Consider the following 21,628-nt stretch of genomic DNA (forward strand, 5'->3'; position numbering starts at 1 on the left):
AGTTATAAGTAATAGCTAGACAGACACCGTCTAAGGTGAATTAATGACAAGCATAGAGTTGGTAAAAAGTGCAAGATATTACCCACAAACTTTCGTTTAAATTTATAATATTACGAGGAGAAAAATGGAGGTTCCTTACTATATTACTGGCCAAACAAAAAAAAAAACATTTTCAATTCGACTATTACCATGTTAACCTTTTTGTATTTCAAATAGGAATCTTTTTTAAACCATAAGCCCGCCATAACTGGTTGCTAGGCAACCTGTAAATCAAACATCATAACATTGGAAGTGACTCAAGTGCACTATTTTCGTATTAATTATATTTTAATTCTGCCACATATAATACATAAACAATACGAAAAATGACCGACACAGATTGGAGAGAGGTTCTCAGCTATTCACAGAAGGATTTAAAACAAGCGGATAAGGACAAACTGTGCGAAAGTCTGTCATGGATGGAAGCCGACGATATAGAGCTGAATTTCACTGATCTGAAGACACTGTTTAGACTTGCTCAGGACATACTTAAGTATAAAAGTGAACAGGTAGGTACTTTCTTTTTGCAAACCAACTTTAAAAAGAAGTTTAAAAAGCGATAATGATTTTACCTTCTCCACGGGGAAATAGTATTAATTTGTTGCTGCAACCATCGACCTAAGTTGATGAGGCTGCGAAACGTATGTTGCATTTTTGTAGTAGGTAATTAATAAGCTTTTTAGATGGTTGCCAACTTGGAACACACAAAAAGTGAAGTCAAACTTATTTGTGGAATTTAAAATTTTTTTTTTAGATCTACATCCGAAAAATTTTTGAATCATCATGTTTTTGATTTATCGTATGAAATAATTCAATAACGTAATTTGCAGGTGAACAATTTGTTAGGGCAGCTTGAATATTCTCAAAGAAAATCTAAATCAAAGTCGAAGAACATGCCAGTGGGTAAGTTAAAAGGTAGTTAAAACCCAGATAATTTAATTTGAAAATAAAGTAGATAAATCTTTAAAAAAATCTGTGTCTTTATTATGTTAAAATAAAGATTGTACTTTATTTAAATAAAGAAAGGTCTCTTCAATGTTTAACATTATAAAATGTATTAATATTAGCCTAGCAGCTAAACCGTAAAAAAACTACTTTGTATATACGTTTTTTGTTAACTGACAAAGATCATCATACAGACTCACCAGCAAAAAGCTCGGACAGTGTATTAGAAACCATAGCACATCAAGAAGAAGTAATAAAAGCAAACAAAGAGATATTGGAGCAGTTGTATGCCGATATCGCTGAACTAGAAAGCCGTAAAAACAAGATGGAAGACGAAAGTGAATTCGTCGATAAAGATAGTGAATCAAGTCGTGATGCTCTCTCTGAGATAAATGCACTGGCGCAATTAGAAAACGAAATTACTGTGAAAAACAAACATATTAGGAAACTGCTCGCCGATGTAAAAGTATGTCAACAAATCTAAAAATTTATCTTTATTTATAGAATTTTATTATATCTAAACATGGTTTTTGTAGCTTTCAGAAGAAGAGAACACAAAGCTTAAAGAGAAAGTATCAGTTCTTAAGGACAAGTTAACAGAAGCTACGAAATTGATCGAAAATTTTACGGATCAATTGCTTTGCTTGAATAATGAAAACTGTAGTCTTAAAGGTAACGTACGAAATTTATAAAAGTAAAGACCATTCCTTTAGGCACTGAAATAAAGGTGAACAATACGTATTTTTGTTGAGAAAAATTTTTGTACGTAAAGTATTGTTGATAGGAAAAGTAACATTGTGCGAATTTTTATTCCATTTTCATTTGTCTTCTTAACTTATTATTTTAACAATCATGTTGTTTAATTTTATACCGTGGAAATAAAGTTACAATACATGATCAACGAAAATCTTTCAGAACTCTTAGGAAAATCTGAACAATCAAAGGCAGAATTATCTGTGCAAGTGGAATCGCTAAGGAAACAGCTGTTTGAAAAAGAAAGTAGCAGAGAAAATATTTATGAGGAAATAAAATCGAAAGTACAACACTGGAAGGTATTTATCGATTATTGACTATGACTTGTAGTTGTATACCCATGGAAACAGAGTTCAGAACAAAACGTATCCCTTTCCTTGAAATAATACATAAATTCATGTGAATCCGATATTCCATTTATTCAACAATTTCTAATCGTATTTATATTTTCAGTAGGGATAATTTGATTTTTGTAAGAATTCACTAATTATCAAATTAATTTTATAGAATATAGCACGCGCTAAAAAGGCAGAAATAGAAAAATTAGCCGACGAAAATACAAGATTAAAGGAAAATCTAATAAAAGTATCACAATCACACCACCCACCCTCACCATCTAAGGTAAGATTTATAGATAGCATTAATTTATGAGTATATATTGGTACATATACAGCTACGTTATATTCCAACCCTAACTCCCAAGACAAAGAAAGTTTTTAATATATTTTTTGTTTGTTGTCGACATTTTACGACTATAAAGTTCATGTTGAATTTTTATTGCCCTAACTAGGAGAAACATATTGATGAATCAAAGCTCAAAGAGCTCCAAAATAAATTATCAGAAGCATCAATTGAGATAACTCAGTCAGCTAAAATCATTGAGTTACTCAAATCAGAAAATCAACATTTAAAATCGACTATAGATGAAATTCCGGAATCGGTGTCTGAAGTAAATAAAAATGAAAGTGACGATGGAAAAGAAAGAGCAATAATAGCTAAACTTAAGAAGAAAAACAAAGTAATGACACTTTCGTTACAAGAAGCGGAGGAAATGCTAAGTGCTAGAGAAAAAGAGGTATGTAATGATAAAAAAATTAAATGAAAAATATACTATAGGTATAGTATTGCTATTATTTCATCAATACTTCATCGCCTGATAAACTTTTGTGCCACCTTTTAAGACTGAACACAGCATACATAGCAGTGTAGACAAAGAGGTTAGATTGCTAGATAAGATTGATATGACTTGTTGTCCGAAGGGGTATATCATTGATGGGAATACTTAGAAAGATTAATATAATTAATTGTATTTTACCAAAAACCGACCCTTAATTATTTTTAAATACTGCGGTATTTGATTCCATATATACATATAATTAAAGTATTTTTTTTCCAAAGTTATTAGAAATTACTTCTCAACTACAACTAGTCCAATCTGAAGATGGCATTCGTGCTCTTTTGGAAGGAATCAAAAATAAGAAACGTATTTTAAAATTTAGAGATGAAGGTATTAAATCTTTAGTTCAAGAGGTAAATTCACTCAATGAATTAATAGATCAACTACAATTAGAAAACGAAAGTTTGAGGTAAGTTATCAGTGTCTGTATATTACATGAGCAAAGTTTAAATATGAAAGGGTTTAAACAAAAACAAATAATGTTTCAGAGAAAAACTTGATATCCCGATTGATGAAAAAGTGCCAACAAAAGGTATTCTGAAAAAATATCATAACATGAACAAAAAGTTAATAGATCTTAATATCGAAATTAATAAACTGGAAGACAAACTAGTATCTGCCGAGATAGATAACCGTAACCTTAAACACAAAAATGAAAAACTTGTAAAGATACTTAATAATTCAGGCTTTAATAAAGATAAAATCAAAGAAGTTCTTGAGACCTCCGATAGTGATTATGAAATAAGCGGTATGAAAAATAGGTATGTTCGCTAAATCAATGTTTCTTTTAGAGAGTGAAACTGGAGAAACTCATTAATTTAAATGATTTTATTTTCAGATCAAGTGCTGATCGTAATGTTGAACCACAACAAGAAGTTGATACAAATAAACAAATGAAAGATATCGTTGAAGAAAATGAAGGTTTAAGAAAGGCACTTCAGGATATTTTGAATTTCTTGAAGGATAACAGTTAGTATCAATATAAAAGTTTTTATATATATTTTAGACATACATATAAAATTAAACATCAAAATATTACACTTTACATAATATTGTTACGGAAATATATGATACTCATACAAATCATATCAAATACAACAAAACTAATAAAGTTATTCACATTATAGGTAAAACATCATCAGGTGTACTGACACTACAATGTCCAAGCTTAGAAGCAATACTCCTGGCTATGGAAGCACGGCACACAGCTGGTTGGTTTGCGCCTCACATGTCTACAGTCTTGGAGTTAAGGGCTGCTTTAGGTGGCAAAGATGCGTTACTCTCTGCACTACATCAAGCCAGGTATTGAATGTATTATTTAAATTGTATTGTTATTATTTACTTATGTACAAACATTATGATAGATATTAATGTTAGTTTAGTATTGTGAAGATATATCAACACTAAAAATCTTTTTTGCTTTCAAAAATGTAGTAATTGCTTTCATTCCACCGTGATCTTGTTAGTGGACCCAACCGGCTCGAATGTTTGATTATGATTATACACTTTCAATTGTCAAAATGTGCAGCTTTCCTTACGACATTATTCCTCTACATGTTTGTTAGTAGTAGAAATATTTTCATGCACATAATTTGATTTAAGTCATCCATACATACATAACCGGCTTTAAAATATAATAAATTAGGCTTTGATCACTATAACAATTTTATTGCGCAGCGGACACTCTTTTTTATATTGTTTGGTTATCATAAATCTTTAAATAGTACTTCGTACTGAAAAGGAATTAAATTTTTTTCTTCATTTTATTCTTTCTAGGAAAGAAACATTTGATGTTATGACTCAACTTGAAAAAGAGTCTCAAAAATGTCGAAATTTACAGCAAAAAATAGATGAAATAAATTCTATAGATAAACCGTTAGTTGATAACAAAAAGGAACTTCTCGAAAAACCTTTAAACATCTCTGAATTTGGATCGTGGATGGCAGGAACTGAAATAAATACAACAAATATACTAGATAGAAATGAAATCGAGTCTTTGCTAACATTAAATAATTCTCTACATGAAAATAATTTAAGAAATAGTTTAGCATATTTTCATGAAAGATTTAAAATATTATTTGACAAAATGAGTGCAACGACGATACAAGCAACAGACGATTTTAATAAATGGTCAATTCGAGAAGAACAATATAAAGCTGAAATAGAGAATTTAAAAGCTCAGCTCTGTCAAAAAGAAGATGATGAAGATATTAGTGACAACTCACCAGGTATAATACAAATACCAAACACAACCATATTACAAAGAAAGTGTACTTTTTTGGAGGAGTCCTATTCATTAGTAAGGACATTAAACGAGAATATTAAAAATGAAATATTACAGAATAAAAAGGACACGATGATACAGGCATTCGAGTTTGAGACTAAAATTCAAAAACTAATACTTACTATAGTTAATCTCACAGATCAACTTCGAGTTTCTGTTCCGATTGACTTATTTTGGAGTCAGAATAAAGCTATGAATGAGGCTATAACAAAATACAGAAAAATTGTGAACAACGCAGTGAAAAGTGAAGAACGTTCTGAAAATTTAGACAGGTTGTTAGAAAATGAAAGAATCAATATTTTGAATATACTTCGACAAGATTTTATTCATTATTCGCAAAACGAAAGTTGGTACAATTATAACTTTTTTAAACAGATCCCATAAAACAACGATAAAAAATATTACAGTTTATTTTTCTGGTTTTGTTTTAGAGAAAGATACTGATGATTCTAAACTTACAATGTCATATTTAGAAGACTCTGTATTAAAAAAGCAAATACAACAGGTTTGTGACGAAATTGAAAATAAAAACAAGCGAATTGAATATTTAGAATCTGAGAATGAAAAATTACAAGAGATGCAAAATGAAGTTATGTAAGTAAATAATAATTTTAAACTAAGTAATGTCGATTGATTCATTTTTATTTGATTATTGACAATTTCAGTGACAATACATTACCTGCAATCACAAAAGAAGAAGTGGAGCTTATGAAAGGAAACCTCCAAAAGTTGGAGTGTGATAACAAATTATTAAAAGAACAGTTTCAAAATGTTAGAGGTCAATTAGATATTGCAAGTTTACAGGTATTTACGAGGTGTTTTATTGTGTTATTTGTAAAAGTTGATAATTTAGAAATTTTCGTGTCTGAAATGTAATATTTATGTAAGCGGTCTTTGTTTTCAGTTAGAGGATAATCAACAAAGAAAGCTAAATAATGATATAGAAATAAATATGTTGAAGCACCAAATTGTGGATTTGCAATCAAAAAGTGATAATAAAGCCGTACTGGCAAAGTAGGTAACCGACTTACATTTTCTAGTGAACAACTTTTTTTTTGTTTTAATATCGACTATAATGCTTTCAGACTGAGTGGCGAAGTTTTGGTGGCACATCTACAAGCTGCTGAAAGTTTCAAAAAAATAGAGCGGCTTAATGTGACATTAAATAATGAAAGGCAGTTGAGAGTTGAAACTGAAGAGATGATCAATGCCAGACAAAAGGTTTTTGAAATGTACATTCGAAGATATGAAGCTAAATTTAGGTGAGTTTAATAACTTCACCTACTAAAGAAATGTACATAGTCTTCTTTGTAATAAAAATTTGTTAGGAATTTTTTTCATATTCTCTTAATTTATAGTTTTTTTTATTTTGTTTAAGGTATATGTACAACGTTATGCATATTCTCAGACAGCAATACCAAGGAAGTATTCCAATAGCTTCCATCGAAAACTATTTAAACAAAATTGAAGATCACTATCGAAAAACACAAGCAGTTAATGAGAAACTAGTAGAAATAGAAGATTTACAAGCAAGTCTTATAACCAAACACACCTTATTTGAGCAGATATTGGATTTATCTAAAAATAAATGCTTGGAAGATGAAGACGGTTGTCCACATAAAATAAAAAATGTAGTAATGGTACGAGTAATTTATTCTTACATGCACTATGGATTATATTGAGATTGATGTGAAATGTAACTAAAATTCAATTTTATGTTTAGGAAAGAACGCATGCAAGAGATATAGATCACTTGAATAAGAAAATAAAAATTTTAGAGCAATCTCGCGGAGAATTGATCAAGCAGTGCAATAGTCTTGAAAAAACACTTGTTCTTTTAAACCAGGGTTTTGAAAAACAAGGTCCACAGAGCAATAATTCGAAGGAAAATAATAACACAAACATGAAAATTGAACATTTTTCGGATGATGATTCAAGTGAAGACGGTTAGTTAAACTTTATATGCGTGTAACAGCAGTATTTTTTAAATTACAAATTGATTCAATTTTTTACTAATTCCAGGAAACCTAACAATTTCTTTGCCAGAGCCTCAAATTTTAAAACCACCTAAAGATATGGTAGATATGACATCTATTCGTAAAGAGGATGTTACTTATACTATAGAAGATAACAAAAATAAACAAATCAGTCAAATGAAATCTGAGTGCAGAAATTTTGCGTCACAAACCGAAGTAGTTGAAATATCAAAAAAAAGCAAGAGTATGCAAACAAACGAAGATAAAATATTTGTTGAACTTACACAACAAATCAATGATCTCAAAAAGGATAATGAAATGAAAAGCAAAGAATTATTAGAAGCGATAACAATTGCGAAGCAAAGAACAGAAGAGCACATAAAAATAAAAACAGAAAATGCTAAAATGGAAAATGTGATACACAGCTTTAAGGATATAATTGAACAAAAGGATAGCGAATATAGTGTTTTATGTATCACTATAGATAATTTAAAAGCCCAACTGGAAGAAAGCAGACGTTTGAATGTTGCTAATAGAAATAAGTCAAAAGAGAAAACAGTGGAGGACAACAAATCTATGCTGCAACTCCTTCAACAATTAGAACATGATAAAACTGCCATCGTTACTGAATACAAAAATATTTTACAAAATGAACGAGACGATTATTCTAAATCTTTACAAAAATTGAATAATACAATATTAGAATTGAGGTCTGAATTAGACAGGTAAATATATGGATACCTACTATATTACTTACCTTTTATAATAATTGCGAAGTCATGTTATTATTATATTAAATCGTAAATGTTGTTTATATCATAATATTTCATTCCAAAGACGTTTTCTCATCGATCATTTTCGTAAAATGTAAACAATTAACTCGGTAACATTATAATTTACGTAATTATCTTGATATTCTAGGAAAACAAGCGACATTGACACTCCAAGTGGAGAAGGACATAAGGAGATTATAACAAAATATACAATAAAAATAACAGAGTTAGAAGACAAGTGTTTCAAATTACAAAACGAAATGGAGAGTCGTAAAAGTGAATTGTGTGTTTTAATTCATTTCATTAACTAATTAATCAGGTGCAATATAAAAAATATATACTTACATATTAAACTTTTCAGAAGGACTTATCAAAATGAGTTGGATCGTTGGAAAGATTTAGCTTCTGAGAGACTTATCAAAATGGAACAACTTAATTATCAATTACAACAACGACATTGTCAAGAGGTAAAATTTCAGTTTTTTTTAAGAATATTTATTTGTTATGAAATCTTGTTAATTCATGCCGAGTATGCCGTTGTTTTTAAAAATAGTCATTTTATTAACTTGGATAGGCGATTGGCTAACAACCTGTCACTATTTGAATATCAATTCTACTATTAAGCCGTCTACCTGAACATGGCTTATCTGTTTTAAGACTGTTAGCTATGTCTACCTCGTAAGTAATAAAGAAGTAATTGATGTACGAATATGTATGATGATTTTAGGTGGAATCATACAAAGCAGAAAACCACCATTGGGTTAACCAATTAAACGAAACGCAGCGTGAACATATGGAGTTGCGTACGCGCCTGTCGGAACAGAAAGCGATTCACATCAAACAATTGGCAGAGAAAGATGCACAAATTGAACATTTGCGCAATGTTGTGCAAAATTTAAAGGTAGGCCTTTATTCATTACACTTTTTTTTTTGTCGTATAAACAATGTAAAAAATTTATTTGCGTAGTTAACTCATACAAAATTCTACGAATACAGCGCAAAATGTTTTAATATGTCATTATTTTAAAAAAGAATAGGACCACTCCATCTCTTTCCCATGGATGTCGTAAAAAGCGACTAAGGGGTATGGTTATAAACTTGGGATTCTTCTTTTAGGCGATGGGCTAGCAACCTGTCACTATTTGAATCTCAATTCTATCTTAAAGCCAAACAGCTGAACGTGGCCTATTAGTCTTTACAAGACTGTTGGCTCTGTCTACCCCGCATGGGATATAGACGTGATTATATGTATGTATGTATTACTTAATAAATCCAACGTGAAATTGTCATTCAATAGTCAATCAACAATCAAGTGTCATTATACAGGTTCAAATGATGAATATGCAGACAATGCTCTCAGTCAACGATCCCAGTTTCGATCTGTCTGCGATTGTTGAAGTAGAGGAGCCAAGTGATGCTCTGTCACAGCATGGCTCCGACAGATTGGAAATTAAGTATGAGTCCACTATCGATCTGGGAGACATGCAAGACGATATTGCTAGACTACCAGCATCATCAACGGCTATTTGGTAAGTTGTTATTAAAATAACAGATGTTTGAATATTGGCAGATTAATAAAAGATTTTAAAGCAATATATAGCTCTAGATACTAGATAGCTCAAGAGCTATGAAAGGAAAATAATAGCGAAAACTTATGAAAATCTACCTAAACGTACGTATAGATAAATCAATCAAACTGCATCATTCTTGAGCACAAACGAACAACCACTAAGATTTTCCGATTAATTTGTCAACGTTTGTCGTCATTGTGTAATAAATTACAATTTTAGAATCTCATCTTTATATTTTTATTTATTTATAGGCAAGAACCTCTAATAGACAGACTTCGTCGTGAGAAGCAAATGGCCAGCAAACAGAATGTGCTACTTCGGAGGCAGATAAAAGCACTCGCTGCCAGGGAAAGGAGAGCACGACTTGATGCCCAGAATCTGAAGAGCCAATTGCTTAGAATGTAAGACATTTTGTTACAGTTGAAGAGATTGTTGTACTTCTGGTAACATAACTAATCTGATTTTGTAACGAAAATATTTTATGTGAAATAGGTACTTTTTAACTCCCTGGTACTTGAATAGAATGTAATAGAATAAGATCATTCCATTTCTTTGCCATGGATGTTATAAAGGGCCCATTCGTCTAGTGCAGATTTTACCATGATCCAATATGAGTTAGGTTCCCATTTAAAGGTTGCCGAAGTCAGGCGAGAGTCGTTTGGTCAAAATATGACTCACATTTGGATAGGATCATGGTCCAAATGCAAACCCCATGCTCCTATCTAGAAAGGTACGGAATGTAAACGGAATTAGCGCCGAGAAGAACAAGAGTTCTTAAAAACTTCGAAAACTTAATTACAGAAGCACTTCAGGCGGCAAGCCGGTGTCTTCGGAGACTGCAGCGCTGCACAACAAGATAGCCGCCCTGCAGTCTCAGCTGACCAGCGCGCGGAGGGACTCGCAGTCGTCAGTCGCCATTTGGGATAAATGGAAGAGGCATGTGTAGTCTTATTTCTTCATGATCTTTAACCTTCGTTATTTTCGACGTATGAATTCGCCTTTTATCAATTGTTATTTTATTAATATTTTTTGTCAGATCAAGCAACTACAGCACTTACCGATGTCGGAGTAAATGTTCTAATTTAAGGCAAACAGTTTAACATAGACTTTATCTTTACCAGGGCACAACAATCAGCAGAGCGGTGGCAAGCTCGTTATGAGGAGAAATTCCAGGAGGTCAAGAAACTCGAATCCAGTCTCAACCTCGCCAAGTCAGCGCTGGCTAGATTGGAAAAAGAGAAGCGTGTTCTACTGACCAGACTGACGGAAGTCAAGAGTAAGTTTCACACCAGCAAGACCTTGTTTTTATGTTTTTTCAAGAACTACTTATTGATTTCGAAATATCCCTTAAATGAACAAAGATCTTGATAAACTTCTCTTTCAATTTGTCAATATGTAGCTTTGATTCAAAAGTACTGTAGGTTGATATCTTTAACCCCAAAGCCTGTTAAGTCAGACACAGGAAGCAGCTCAAAGCATTGGGCTGAAAGTTCTCATTGACATAATTACTAATTGATTTTCTATTGGTATCCAGACGAGAGCCTTCTGGCCGTAGAGAAGCAAGAGAGCGAAGCATTAGAGAAGTCGCTTCGCCCCACACACGAGTGTGATTGTTCCAGTCAGTCCCCAGTTTCATCACGGTCGCTTCTCGAAAGAGTTGAAGCGCAACAGAGGCGTATCATAGCATTAGAGATCGCTGAAAAGGTATCATTGTCAAGTACAAAATCAGTTTTTTTTATTAAAATCTTATGAAGAACCACGCGTCTGACAGACGTGGGGGCTGTTGAAATGGTAATGATCTTTCAAAGGTTTTAAGTGTTCATCGTTTTGTCTTCAATCACTAAATTCTCAATATAACATATTGTACCTATATGCTGCATATTTCTGTTGCACTTAATGCAACAGAAGTATAACATTGATTTCATATTACAGGGAAATGAACATTTAGTATCGGAATATGAAAAGGCTTTGGCTGAAATCACGTCTTTGAAAGGTCAGGTGTTGAAACTGGAATCCACGTTACTTGAGTCTCAAATTCGATCGCCGCTAAAGTCTACGCAAGATACACAACCTGAATTGGACTACTGGAAGAGGTATTCTATTTTATTTTGCATTATATTTTCAATAGTTTTTCGGTTTCTGTGGTACAATGTTTCTAAGCTACAAAGTCTTGGGTTTAATCGCCGGTTATATTTCATGGCGAACTTTTTCTGATGTTTGTCTTCATCATGTATTTTTTGTCAGATACTTTGCAAATTTTACGTTTGTATCATTGCACAAATCTCTAACATAAATTAAATAACTACTTTTCAGACAAGTTCATAATATCTTATGTGATTATTTAGTTTTAGGTATTTTTGATAAACTTTTTTACAGTTACTGCGAAATGCTGAAAGAGGAGAACATACAACTGAACATGCGAGTATCTGCGGCTGAGAGCGTGCCGGCCACCGCGCATCAACATCGAGTGCAAGACTTAGAACAAACCGTGCTCACACTTAGAGGTTATTCGTACTCTTCTTATTCATATTGATTAACAGCAGCTTTATCCGTTAAGCTGTTAAGTCTTAATGATAGAATTGGGATTCATTTAGTGACAGGGTGCTAGCCCATCGCCTAAAAGAAGAATCTCAAGTTTATATCCCTACCCCTATAGCCTATCCCTTCCTCCTGGAGTGGTCCTCTTCCTCTTTTATATAAGTGCCGGGAAACATACTGCACTTAGTATATAAGTAGTTATAATTTACAACAATAGATGGCACTAACCGTCACCGATTGAAGTCGATAAAGCAGCACGAGTGTATTATATTCATTTTATATTTTCCATTGCTGCTACCCGCGCCGCCGTTTCATTTTTTATAAAATTGACAGCAATTAGTTGTGTTAGCCTAACAAAATTTATTTTTCCAGGTTTAGTGAGCAAGTTGCAAGCGGAACAAAAGTCTACAACATCGGGTGTGAAAAGAGTAGATTCTAGACCGAGCAGTGGTAGAAGTTCTGCCGACAAAGTAAGTTCATTCTTTGTTTATACTGACGGAAATGACTTTACTCAAAATTATATCTTTAAAATTTCTAAGAAAACCAGGGCCAATAAATATTTGATACGTATTATCGGAAGAACTTGGCTTCCTGAAGAAGCTGAGATGAATTGAGTAAAGCTTCATAAAAAAAGACCACGCACAAAGTCTTCATAAGGTTTAGGGTGGGGACTTTTTGAAAGAATATAATTAAAAACAATTGATCTTGAGGCTTCATTTGCCGACAACTCTGGAATCTGCTAAGCAGCCAGCCGTTTAAACACTGTAAATAATTATGTCTTTAAGCTAATGGGTTGTAAACGGCAACATGCAACAAACGAGACGATAAGTTGTTTCCAATTCAGTTATTTATTTATTTTATTAGTTATAATTATTTTTTCTCAGGTTCGTTCTCAGTCGGAGTCGCATCGCATCGAAATAGCTAATCTAAAACGCAGTATCATGGATAAGGACTTGTTGCTCGAAAAATCTAAGGAAATGCTCAAGATAGCGGCGGAGAGAGAAGACGAACTTCTCAGAGAGGTAGGCAATAATATGCTGTACACGTATTGGAAATGGCAATTAAGTTTTTATTCTTAAAATATGTATTTTTTTTTTCAGTATCATTCGTTCAGATATTTCTTTTCCATATAATAAGAAACCATTTCTAATAAGTTTTACTAAATTGGAACGACTTTAATAGTAGGTCCCTCTAATGATTTCAATACTATATATATACACACATACCTACATACTATTTCAGAGTGAGATCATAATTATATATGAAATTAATTTGCCTTCTTTCAGAATGCATACCTTCGACGTCAGCTCAACGAAATATCTAAACATAAGCCAGGATTTTTATCTGCATAAATATAAAAAAAAAATTGTGTATTGAAAGTAAAAGTTACTAAAAACTACTTACTTAATAGTTTAAATAATTATAAGAAATTAATTAATCTTGAGAATATTAGGTGAAAAATACTTGTAAGAAAAATAAAAAGCTAGTTTGTAACAGTAATAGTTTTATTTAACAAAAAAAAACATAATTACCTACTACACAGCCTCTAAAAAGGAATGTTATCGGAAAAGGAGATTGGCTTTGGATCTGATGAGATAGATAGATTTACTCTTTATTGCATCAAGAGAAGAAAGACAATCGGAACATTATAAAATACGGTCGAAATGAGACCCTCCTCCTTTTCTGAAGTCGGTTAAAAACAGGCTATGAGGTATAAAGACCAACTGAAGTTATTGAAAAAATTCGCTTAAATGTAGCACACATATTATCTGTTTGTCATTTTCTTAAGGTTGATTAATAGAAAATACTTTCAGTTGTTTATAGCTTAATGACTAAATAGAGTTTTTAAAACTTTATTGAGGCGAAGCCAGGAGTAAAAATATGTAAGTACAAATTATATCACGTGTTCTCACACATGCCGGCAACAACATAATTATAAAAATCACGTCTGCAGATCTAGCTTCAGCTCTATTCGATTTTTTTTAATGAGGTAAGATCTTCTTAGAAAGAGATTCTTCAACAGATTTGGAGCAATGACATAAAGAAAATTAAATCGTTAAATAATACTTAAACATTTTAAGATTATCTATTAAATGTATTTTGGATTATTGTTTGTTTTTTAATGATTTCATGATTCCTTCTCCAAAATGTTGACACATGATTACACCACTTTAGATGGTAGGTACTGATAGATCTTCATTCTTGTGTCACGTCATATTTTAAAAGTTCGCACTGTAAAAGAGATGAAAATCATACATATAGGTACACGTTATCCCTTGCAGATACAGAGCCAACAGTCTTGGAAATACCGCAAGGCCAAGTTCAGCTGTATGGATTAATGATGGAATGAAAAAAAAAACAAAAATGAATAAAGTTACTGATTATTATATGATAATAACCGACACTTACCTAGCTTTTCGGCAAATTTTCTAGCAAAATAGGAGGAATAGAGTGCTATTGTTTAGGTGCTAGATTTAAAGAAAACGATAAAAGAATTAAACTCCTACAAAAGGAACTAAACCAAGCAATGTAAGTACCCACCTTTTACACCCGATGTTACCAGCTACAAAGCACCACTGAAGCGAATACTCTACTCCATCTAGAAATATATCACTACTTTTATAGTAGATAAATCAATATTCAATTTCTACAATACAATGGTTAGTATTATAGGCATGGAAAAATAAGCAAGGATTATATAAGCCGTGCATTATAATGTTTATGTAATCCAATTATGTATTAACTTTAGAATTCTGTAGTATTGTCAGATTTCTGTGGTTAATCCATTCACCGGGCTTACTTAAGATAATGCCGAAATACGTAAAATGACGAGCTGTCAATTAAACCAAAATTAGTGCTAACTACGTAATAAATTATTAAATAGTGCAAATTTAACATATACTTGCCGGAATCGTAAAATATTTCTACTAAATTTGTGCGTTTTTATATTTCTTCTGAATATCCTAGTTAACCAGAGCATTCCAAAACATAAAAGCAATAAAAATGTCAATAACGTTACCATAACCGGTTTTTCCTTCGCCGCCTGTGACTCCAGGAGCCTGGCGAGCGGCGGCGTGAACAGCGCGGGGTCGGGCGTCGCGCGGCCCTGCCTCTGCCACGGCTGCTGCTGGCGCCACGCCAGCGACACCACACTGCCCACTGTTATCACCCAGAGGAACCCGATCTGAATAGTATTAATTATTTAATTGTTTTTTTTTTTAACATTACTGATTCCAAGTTTAAAATAGTTTTAGTTATAAGAAAAGAGGTGCGTAATAGAAAATAAAGTTCAGGCATATATACGAAGAATAAAAATATGTGTATTACGTAATTTATAATATTAAAAGGTTACCGATTTTTTTTAATAAACGAAATTCTACTGCATGTTTTGCTTCTTTTTATTTCAAAGTGCGAAAAGCCTTTAGACAGTTACATTATCAATGCGCATCCCCAATCAAAATCCAACCGTGATCAAAATAGATAGATAGATAGACTCTTTATTGCACCATAAGAAAAAGAGAGACAGAAAAAAAAACACACGTAATAAGATACAAAAAATAATATTAACTACGTCATACATAACGTAAAAAAGTGTACAAAAATACTAATATTTTTAGCAATAACTCATAAACAGCAACAACTCATCTTAACAATCATATCTGCTAACACATTACACATAAAAAAATCAAAAAAAAAACCTAAAGTAATAAAAAAAAATTTTGTATTTTTAATTTTGAAAATTTGAATTTTGAGTTTTTTTTTTAACATAGACAAAATTTCTAACCCCTTACCGGACTAGTCCACATGTACGATATCCTGTACAGATAGAAGTAGGAACTGCTGTCGTATTGTGCCGGGGTGATGAGCGTCCCGTTCACTGCACACCCCTCTGTGCTTAGCGGCAGTTTGAGGGTTGGAGGCCGGGGGCCGCCGAAGTTTAGCCATAGCGTTACCGCCATGCCGCTAATAAGTGACAGACTGGCCCCCTAGAATTTGAAAATCGTTTTAAAGAAATTAACAAATCAATACCCTTTTTTTTAAAGCATATCGATCGATATTGAAGGACATTCTTTACACTGCATTTCATAAAACATTTCAAAGAGAAACTTTAATGAGATCTTGATAAGTATTGATGATAATTAATACAGGTTTGTACCTTCTGTTTCATATTTTTTAAAATAACATTGTGTTTTAGTTATACCTACTGTTGATTTTACGATTAAATATTTTTATAGTATAGTTGATTTAATGATTAAATATTACTTATTATTGACTAATGCTTTGCTGATATCAACTTCTTCTTCTTCTTTATCCGTCAATCTCAATTAAAATTATGCGTTTTGACCAGTTAGACTAAGACCAAACATTTTACAAGTTACGATTCATAAACAGATATATGTACTTTCATACGAGTAAAGTACCGAACTTCGTTCAGCAAATCACTAATTTATTGATAAGAAAGTAGTTTAGTCTTAAGATAAACATTCTATGCTGCATAAATAAATGAACTGCAACTACATTAAAACGATAAGAGAAATATAATTTACTTGTAGTAGATAGAAAAACAGAGGCTTTTTCATTGAATAAATTAGAATATTTATAATAAGAAAAATTACAACAACAACTATAGAGTGAAAAATATATGTAGTAGAGTGTAAATATAGACGTACAACAAACAAAATCGAAAAGAGAAAAGAGTTTTGAAAACATACCAATTCAGTAGCGTAAGTAGTGAACATCCCCAGAGTGAAGACCCCAAGGAGTGGTCCTCCGACGGCCCCGAAGATGGTGAGGGCGGCCTGCAGCACCCCGCCCAGGTACTCCGCGAGGAAAGCCAGGCCGAGGAACACTAGTCCATAGATACACGCCGCCATTTTTGTTAGAACAGAAATGTGCGACTTTCGGACCTTGCACCATCTTCAAAATAATCACATAAGTTGATTGAACTAGATCAGAATACATTTTATTATACATATATGTATATCGATTCGCATGCGTAGCCTTATTGATACTCTTTTATTCTAGTTTGTACAAATTAAGCGTCTTTTTATAAATAAATTAAAAAATTGAAGAGAATTCTACGGTTTTATTAAGAACACAATGAAATCGCTGAAATCATTTAAGTTTACAAATTGTTGATGAAATAAAATTAAAAAACATTATGATGCAATAAATTATATCTGGAATAACTTTACATCATTGGTGGATGTTTATCATTAAATCGGTCTGTTACGTTAATGAAGCTCTGAAGAAAATCAATTAATGTACTGTAGATTAATTACTCAAAATTTCAGGACTTGCAGGACAAGATTGACAGGATTTTTAAACAGAACCACCCAATTACCTGCTCACATAGTCAGTGAGAGTAACTGCTGCCAAAGCATTGCAAGCAGCTGATACGGTCGAAAGAGAAGCACTGAAGATACCGGCCACAAAAAGTCCAGACAGGCCTGGAATCTGCGTCATGGCATCTACTACGTAATACGGCATCAATTGATCAATCTGAGGACAAACATCTTAGATATCATTAATCTAATTAGTTTCAACATGGTGGCAACTGTATTAATAATTGATACTTTTTCAGTTTTAAGCATAGTTTTATTTTAAAGAAGTCACTGTCATATCCTTCGAATATTTGTATAAATTAATTAGTATTAAACTTACTGATGAAATTTTGCCTTCACTCAAGGGATCGCAGTTCTTATAAACGGCATAAATAGCGAGGCCACTGGTACATGTGAGGAGACTTAGTGCAATATAAAAGGGCCAGCTCCACCATAAACATAGTTTGGATCGTTTTAGAGTGCTCACTGTCAGTAGTCTTTGAACCTATAACAAGAATTTTGTAAGATAATAAGAAAACTCACGTGAAAGTAGTACAACATTATGTTCTTAAAGATGTACCTGCGTATGATTGACAGCATTCAAAGAGAGATTGGTTATAATACCACCAATAATAAGTGACCACCATGTGTGTCTTTCCGTTGGATCTACGCTGAAACTAAAAAAACAAACTTAAGTCGCAACGATCATCCGAACATTCTCCGTTTGATACAAGAGAATAAAAAAAATCAACTTACTTGTTAAAATTAAGACGTCCACCTTCCGAGGCTTTAATAAATATTTGACTAAGTCCCCCCAGTTCTATTGAACTAAAAACAATAATACTAATCAAAGCAGCAAACATCAAAAATGATTGAAGGACATCAGTAAATAATACTGCTTTCATACCTCCTAAAGTTGAATAAAATGTACACACTAATCCCACAACTAATATAGATATTAATCTGCTTAATCCAGTGACAGATTCTAGAACAATAGCTGGAGTATATAAAACTATTCCATTGTACAGCAACATTTGAAATGTATATGTTAATGAAGCCAGCATTCTTATTTTAGGCCCAAATCTAAGTTCTAAGTATTCGTAAGTACTGGTTTTCTGTAACCCGAAGAATACTGGTAGGTACAATTTGGTGCATGTGGGAATTACCAAACCGTATGATAAATTGATTACTACGAAGATCATGCCATAATAGTAATTCTCTGCGGAGACTCCTAACAATGTGATTGCAGACATGAAGGAAGCCATTAGAGATACTGCCACAGGGAAAATTGACATGTTCCGATCCGCAAGAAGGTATTCCTAAAAAGCAGATAGAAATAAATAAACAACATATATAATCATTATTCTGATATACTGTTAATGGGTCATGGTAACATGGTATGGTAGAAATCCAAATTTATACGGCAATATGCGGATTGTTAATCCCAAACTTAATCTCTTAAATTATTTCTACCCTACTTTCCATAAAAGTTTTAAACATTGAATGATCAATTAAGAACAATAAGCGATATAATATTCTTAAAGTCAAATGTCTATAAAAATCAAAATCACGATCTAGGGCACTATAATTTTCACAGATGAATAAATGATTACATCATCACCACTGAAAATTATTTGTTTACATTTGACCTCAATTTCATGGATGACCGCTGCATGATTGTTTCTGTTCATGAGCGTTGCGTTTGATACGTACTATACAACGTGGGTTTTTGATACAATATTATTTAACTGCCTCGTCTATCTTAACTAAGATGGAACAAAATGTAACTAAAGGTAAGTAAGTATATTACTAGTTAGGTTCTATTTCTATAATAGTTCTCAAAAACTTTTTTATACGTTGAATATTTTGAATTCATGGATCCAACCTGCACCTATGCCATTTGAAAGTCAGTATGCAAAAAAAAAATGCTCTGAGAGGAAAGTGGTTTGTAGCTAGTACGAGTACTTCTTTTAGTTAGAGTAGATTCGGCCATGCTTCTGTAATGTTTTGCGATTCAAATAAACTGATTCGTAAAGTCGTATCTGGTTTTATAATAGTCAGGTTTTATAACTGTAGAAGGAATTAAATTGCTAAAATTACAGCTAAGAAAAACAAAAGAATAATAACCTCATTAGTTTTTTGTTTCCCGCCACTAAATCGGAAGTACAGTCCAATAGCCCCCGACGCTACCATTGTAGCCGCCATAATTATATAGTCCCACACTCCAAAAACCGTTTCTGCCATTTTGATCTAAAATATTTGAAATTAGTTATAACACCACCAATCTATTGAAAGTTGGGTATGGCAAAAGAAGCACGTAAGCAGAATAAATGCAGTGGAAATGAGAGCGTTAAGGAGTATGTTGGGTGTGAAATTGAGTGACCGGATAAGGAACAGCGTGATAAGGGAATGTTGTGATGTGAAAGAAGATGTAGTTACAGGAATAGAAAAGGGTATGTTGAGATGGTTCGGTCATGTGGAGAGGATGAATAAAAACAGGTTGACTAAGCAGATATACATGGAGAGTGTGGAGGGAAAGGTCGGGGTGGGAAGACCTAGACGAACATATCGTGATCAAATTAAGGACGTCCTGGTAAAGGGTCAGGTCAAAAGTACTCGAAACCGCCGAGCTTGCATGAAGAGAGTTATGAATGTGGATGAAGCAAAGGAAGTATGCAGGGATCGTGGCAAGTGGAAAGAGGTAGTCTCTGCCTACCCCTCCGGGAAAGAGGCGTGATTTTATGTATGTATGTATGTATGATCTAAAATAATAAAATTAAGATATAAACTTGATAAATTTACTGCAAAAAAAACTCAATTTTGTATATTTTAGTAGTTACTTATACTTCGTAACGGAGTCTAACTCTAATTACCTCTAGATATTTACTTAACAACAATTTTTCCTAAAATACAATCAAAGCGCACATGGTAAAAATAATGACATTAATCAGCATAAGGTATTTAATTCGTATATATACTACTCACAGTATAACGACATAATATTGTAATTAAAATAAAATTAAGCAAACATAAAGATAAAATATAAGTCGGTTTAGTTCAATGTCAACTAAATGAAGATAAAGTTGATCTCTAACAAAATACACTCGTAATGTAATAAATAACGTGTCTAGTTAAAAAGAATCTCTGTGTACTACTTATTATCTTTATTAATAAAATTATAAAGCCTATTAATTTATTAATCTCGAACTTACTTCGAGGCTAACTCAATCTGTGTAATTTGTCCCGTATATATTTATTTATTTATTAATTGACTAAGCATAATTTCAAGTTTTTAAATTAATTGACACGTAGAGTACCTATTTATGAAAACAAATACCATGTTGCATTTAATATCAATGGTATTAGACTAATAAAAAATAAATAACAATTTTGCATTGTTAGTCGGATTTGAAGCCATGTGGACATTAGTTTTATGATTACTACACGTAAGTACTGTAGACTATACATAGTTGTACTTTAATATTTTTTATTAAAGATTTCATCAAAGAATGAATTCCACAGAAAATTATTTAATCGCGTAACTAACAAACATAAAAATCTGAAAATGCATATTGGAAAAAAAATACTCACTATGTTAGTATGAAGTTTAAAAAGTATAAACACGGACGCAATCCCAAAATTAGTAATTTAAACTAATTATTTCACACACTCAATATTATAACCGTACATTTCACGAAATTAGAATACGTAAGTCAAATGACCTTGTTGACCTTAAATGCATATTTTAAATACTGTAAGTTAATGGTAAAAATAAGAATCGTCAAAATGCGGTCGTCATCGACGATACCGGTTGAATGACTGATATTTTCTTACGCGAATTACATCAGCTTGAACTGTATACCACGCTGTTCGTTGAATGAATGATTTAATAACATATCGAATCTTGATTGTTGACTTTGTGTGACGTTTAAATATCGTAAATTTGAGCCTTTTCATGATAGATTAGGTAGGTATTAAAAGAGTGTAAGGTATCTACGCACTCATGGAACAGGAAACAGACAATCTGCGCGGTCAAGGTCATATTCTTCTTTTCGCTGTATTAGCTGTTAACGTGACACCGTTCTATTATTAGGTGTTTCTTGGCAAAATTATGCTAGTATAGCATTGTACGCCAATACAACAATCTTGGAACAAATACAAGAGATGGAGTATGACAGTGTACACCCATACCAATTTTCTATTTACCTTAATTTCAAATATAATTTCCTAAAATGCTGGCTTATTGCC

The 21,628-nt window shown here is 32.5% G+C and overlaps 3 protein-coding genes across 3 annotated transcripts in view; 2 read left to right on the forward strand and 1 right to left on the reverse strand.

Moving 5' to 3' along the window:
* The window catches only part of LOC106134691 (sorbin and SH3 domain-containing protein 1), a 244,816-nt gene that overhangs the window by 160,585 nt on the left and 62,603 nt on the right, over positions 1 to 21,628 (forward strand). The gene's annotated exons all lie outside the window — the stretch shown is intronic.
* Positions 366 to 13,502, forward strand: LOC106134639 (centrosomal protein of 290 kDa). Its single transcript, XM_060945792.1, has 32 exons — positions 366 to 548; positions 870 to 942; positions 1,179 to 1,450; positions 1,521 to 1,656; positions 1,900 to 2,036; positions 2,245 to 2,358; positions 2,531 to 2,812; positions 3,136 to 3,323; positions 3,403 to 3,675; positions 3,759 to 3,883; positions 4,042 to 4,216; positions 4,691 to 5,544; positions 5,630 to 5,792; positions 5,864 to 6,002; positions 6,103 to 6,212; positions 6,284 to 6,460; positions 6,577 to 6,838; positions 6,922 to 7,144; positions 7,221 to 7,899; positions 8,096 to 8,230; positions 8,309 to 8,414; positions 8,675 to 8,848; positions 9,274 to 9,476; positions 9,770 to 9,919; positions 10,320 to 10,454; positions 10,640 to 10,794; positions 11,053 to 11,222; positions 11,451 to 11,611; positions 11,895 to 12,022; positions 12,429 to 12,526; positions 12,941 to 13,078; positions 13,343 to 13,502. The coding sequence occupies exons 1-32, from the start codon at positions 366 to 368 to the stop codon at positions 13,406 to 13,408; spliced, it is 6,384 nt and encodes a 2,127-aa protein (XP_060801775.1). The 3' UTR covers positions 13,409 to 13,502.
* On the reverse strand, positions 13,594 to 21,572 carry LOC106134705 (putative sodium-dependent multivitamin transporter). The gene is made up of 10 exons (XM_060945733.1): positions 20,972 to 21,572; positions 19,508 to 19,630; positions 18,137 to 18,699; positions 17,961 to 18,057; positions 17,721 to 17,885; positions 17,401 to 17,558; positions 16,769 to 16,973; positions 15,848 to 16,042; positions 15,076 to 15,240; positions 13,594 to 14,288 (listed from the first exon to the last, which is right to left on the reverse strand). Exons 2-10 carry the CDS (start codon positions 19,622 to 19,624, stop codon positions 14,253 to 14,255), a joined length of 1,701 nt encoding a protein of 566 aa, XP_060801716.1. The 5' UTR covers positions 19,625 to 19,630; positions 20,972 to 21,572; the 3' UTR covers positions 13,594 to 14,252.

This window comes from Amyelois transitella, chromosome 9, assembly GCF_032362555.1.
Source record: "Amyelois transitella isolate CPQ chromosome 9, ilAmyTran1.1, whole genome shotgun sequence".
Lineage (NCBI taxonomy): Eukaryota > Metazoa > Arthropoda > Insecta > Lepidoptera > Pyralidae > Amyelois > Amyelois transitella.

Coding starts and splice junctions, on each gene's coding strand:
- LOC106134639 (XM_060945792.1), top strand. CDS start 366: ATGACCGACACAGATTGGAGAGAGGTTCTCAGCTATTCACAGAAGGAT. Junction 8,849..9,273: donor ATGTTGTGCAAAATTTAAAG/GTAGGCCTTTAT, acceptor GTCATTATACAG/GTTCAAATGATGAATATGCA. Junction 10,455..10,639: donor ATTTGGGATAAATGGAAGAG/GCATGTGTAGTC, acceptor TATCTTTACCAG/GGCACAACAATCAGCAGAGC.
- LOC106134705 (XM_060945733.1), bottom strand. CDS start 19,624: ATGGCAGAAACGGTTTTTGGAGTGTGGGACTATATAATTATGGCGGCT. Junction 18,700..19,507: donor GGAAACAAAAAACTAATGAG/GTTATTATTCTT, acceptor TCTGCTTTTTAG/GAATACCTTCTTGCGGATCG. Junction 16,043..16,768: donor CTACTTACGCTACTGAATTG/GTATGTTTTCAA, acceptor TTCAAATTCTAG/GGGGCCAGTCTGTCACTTAT.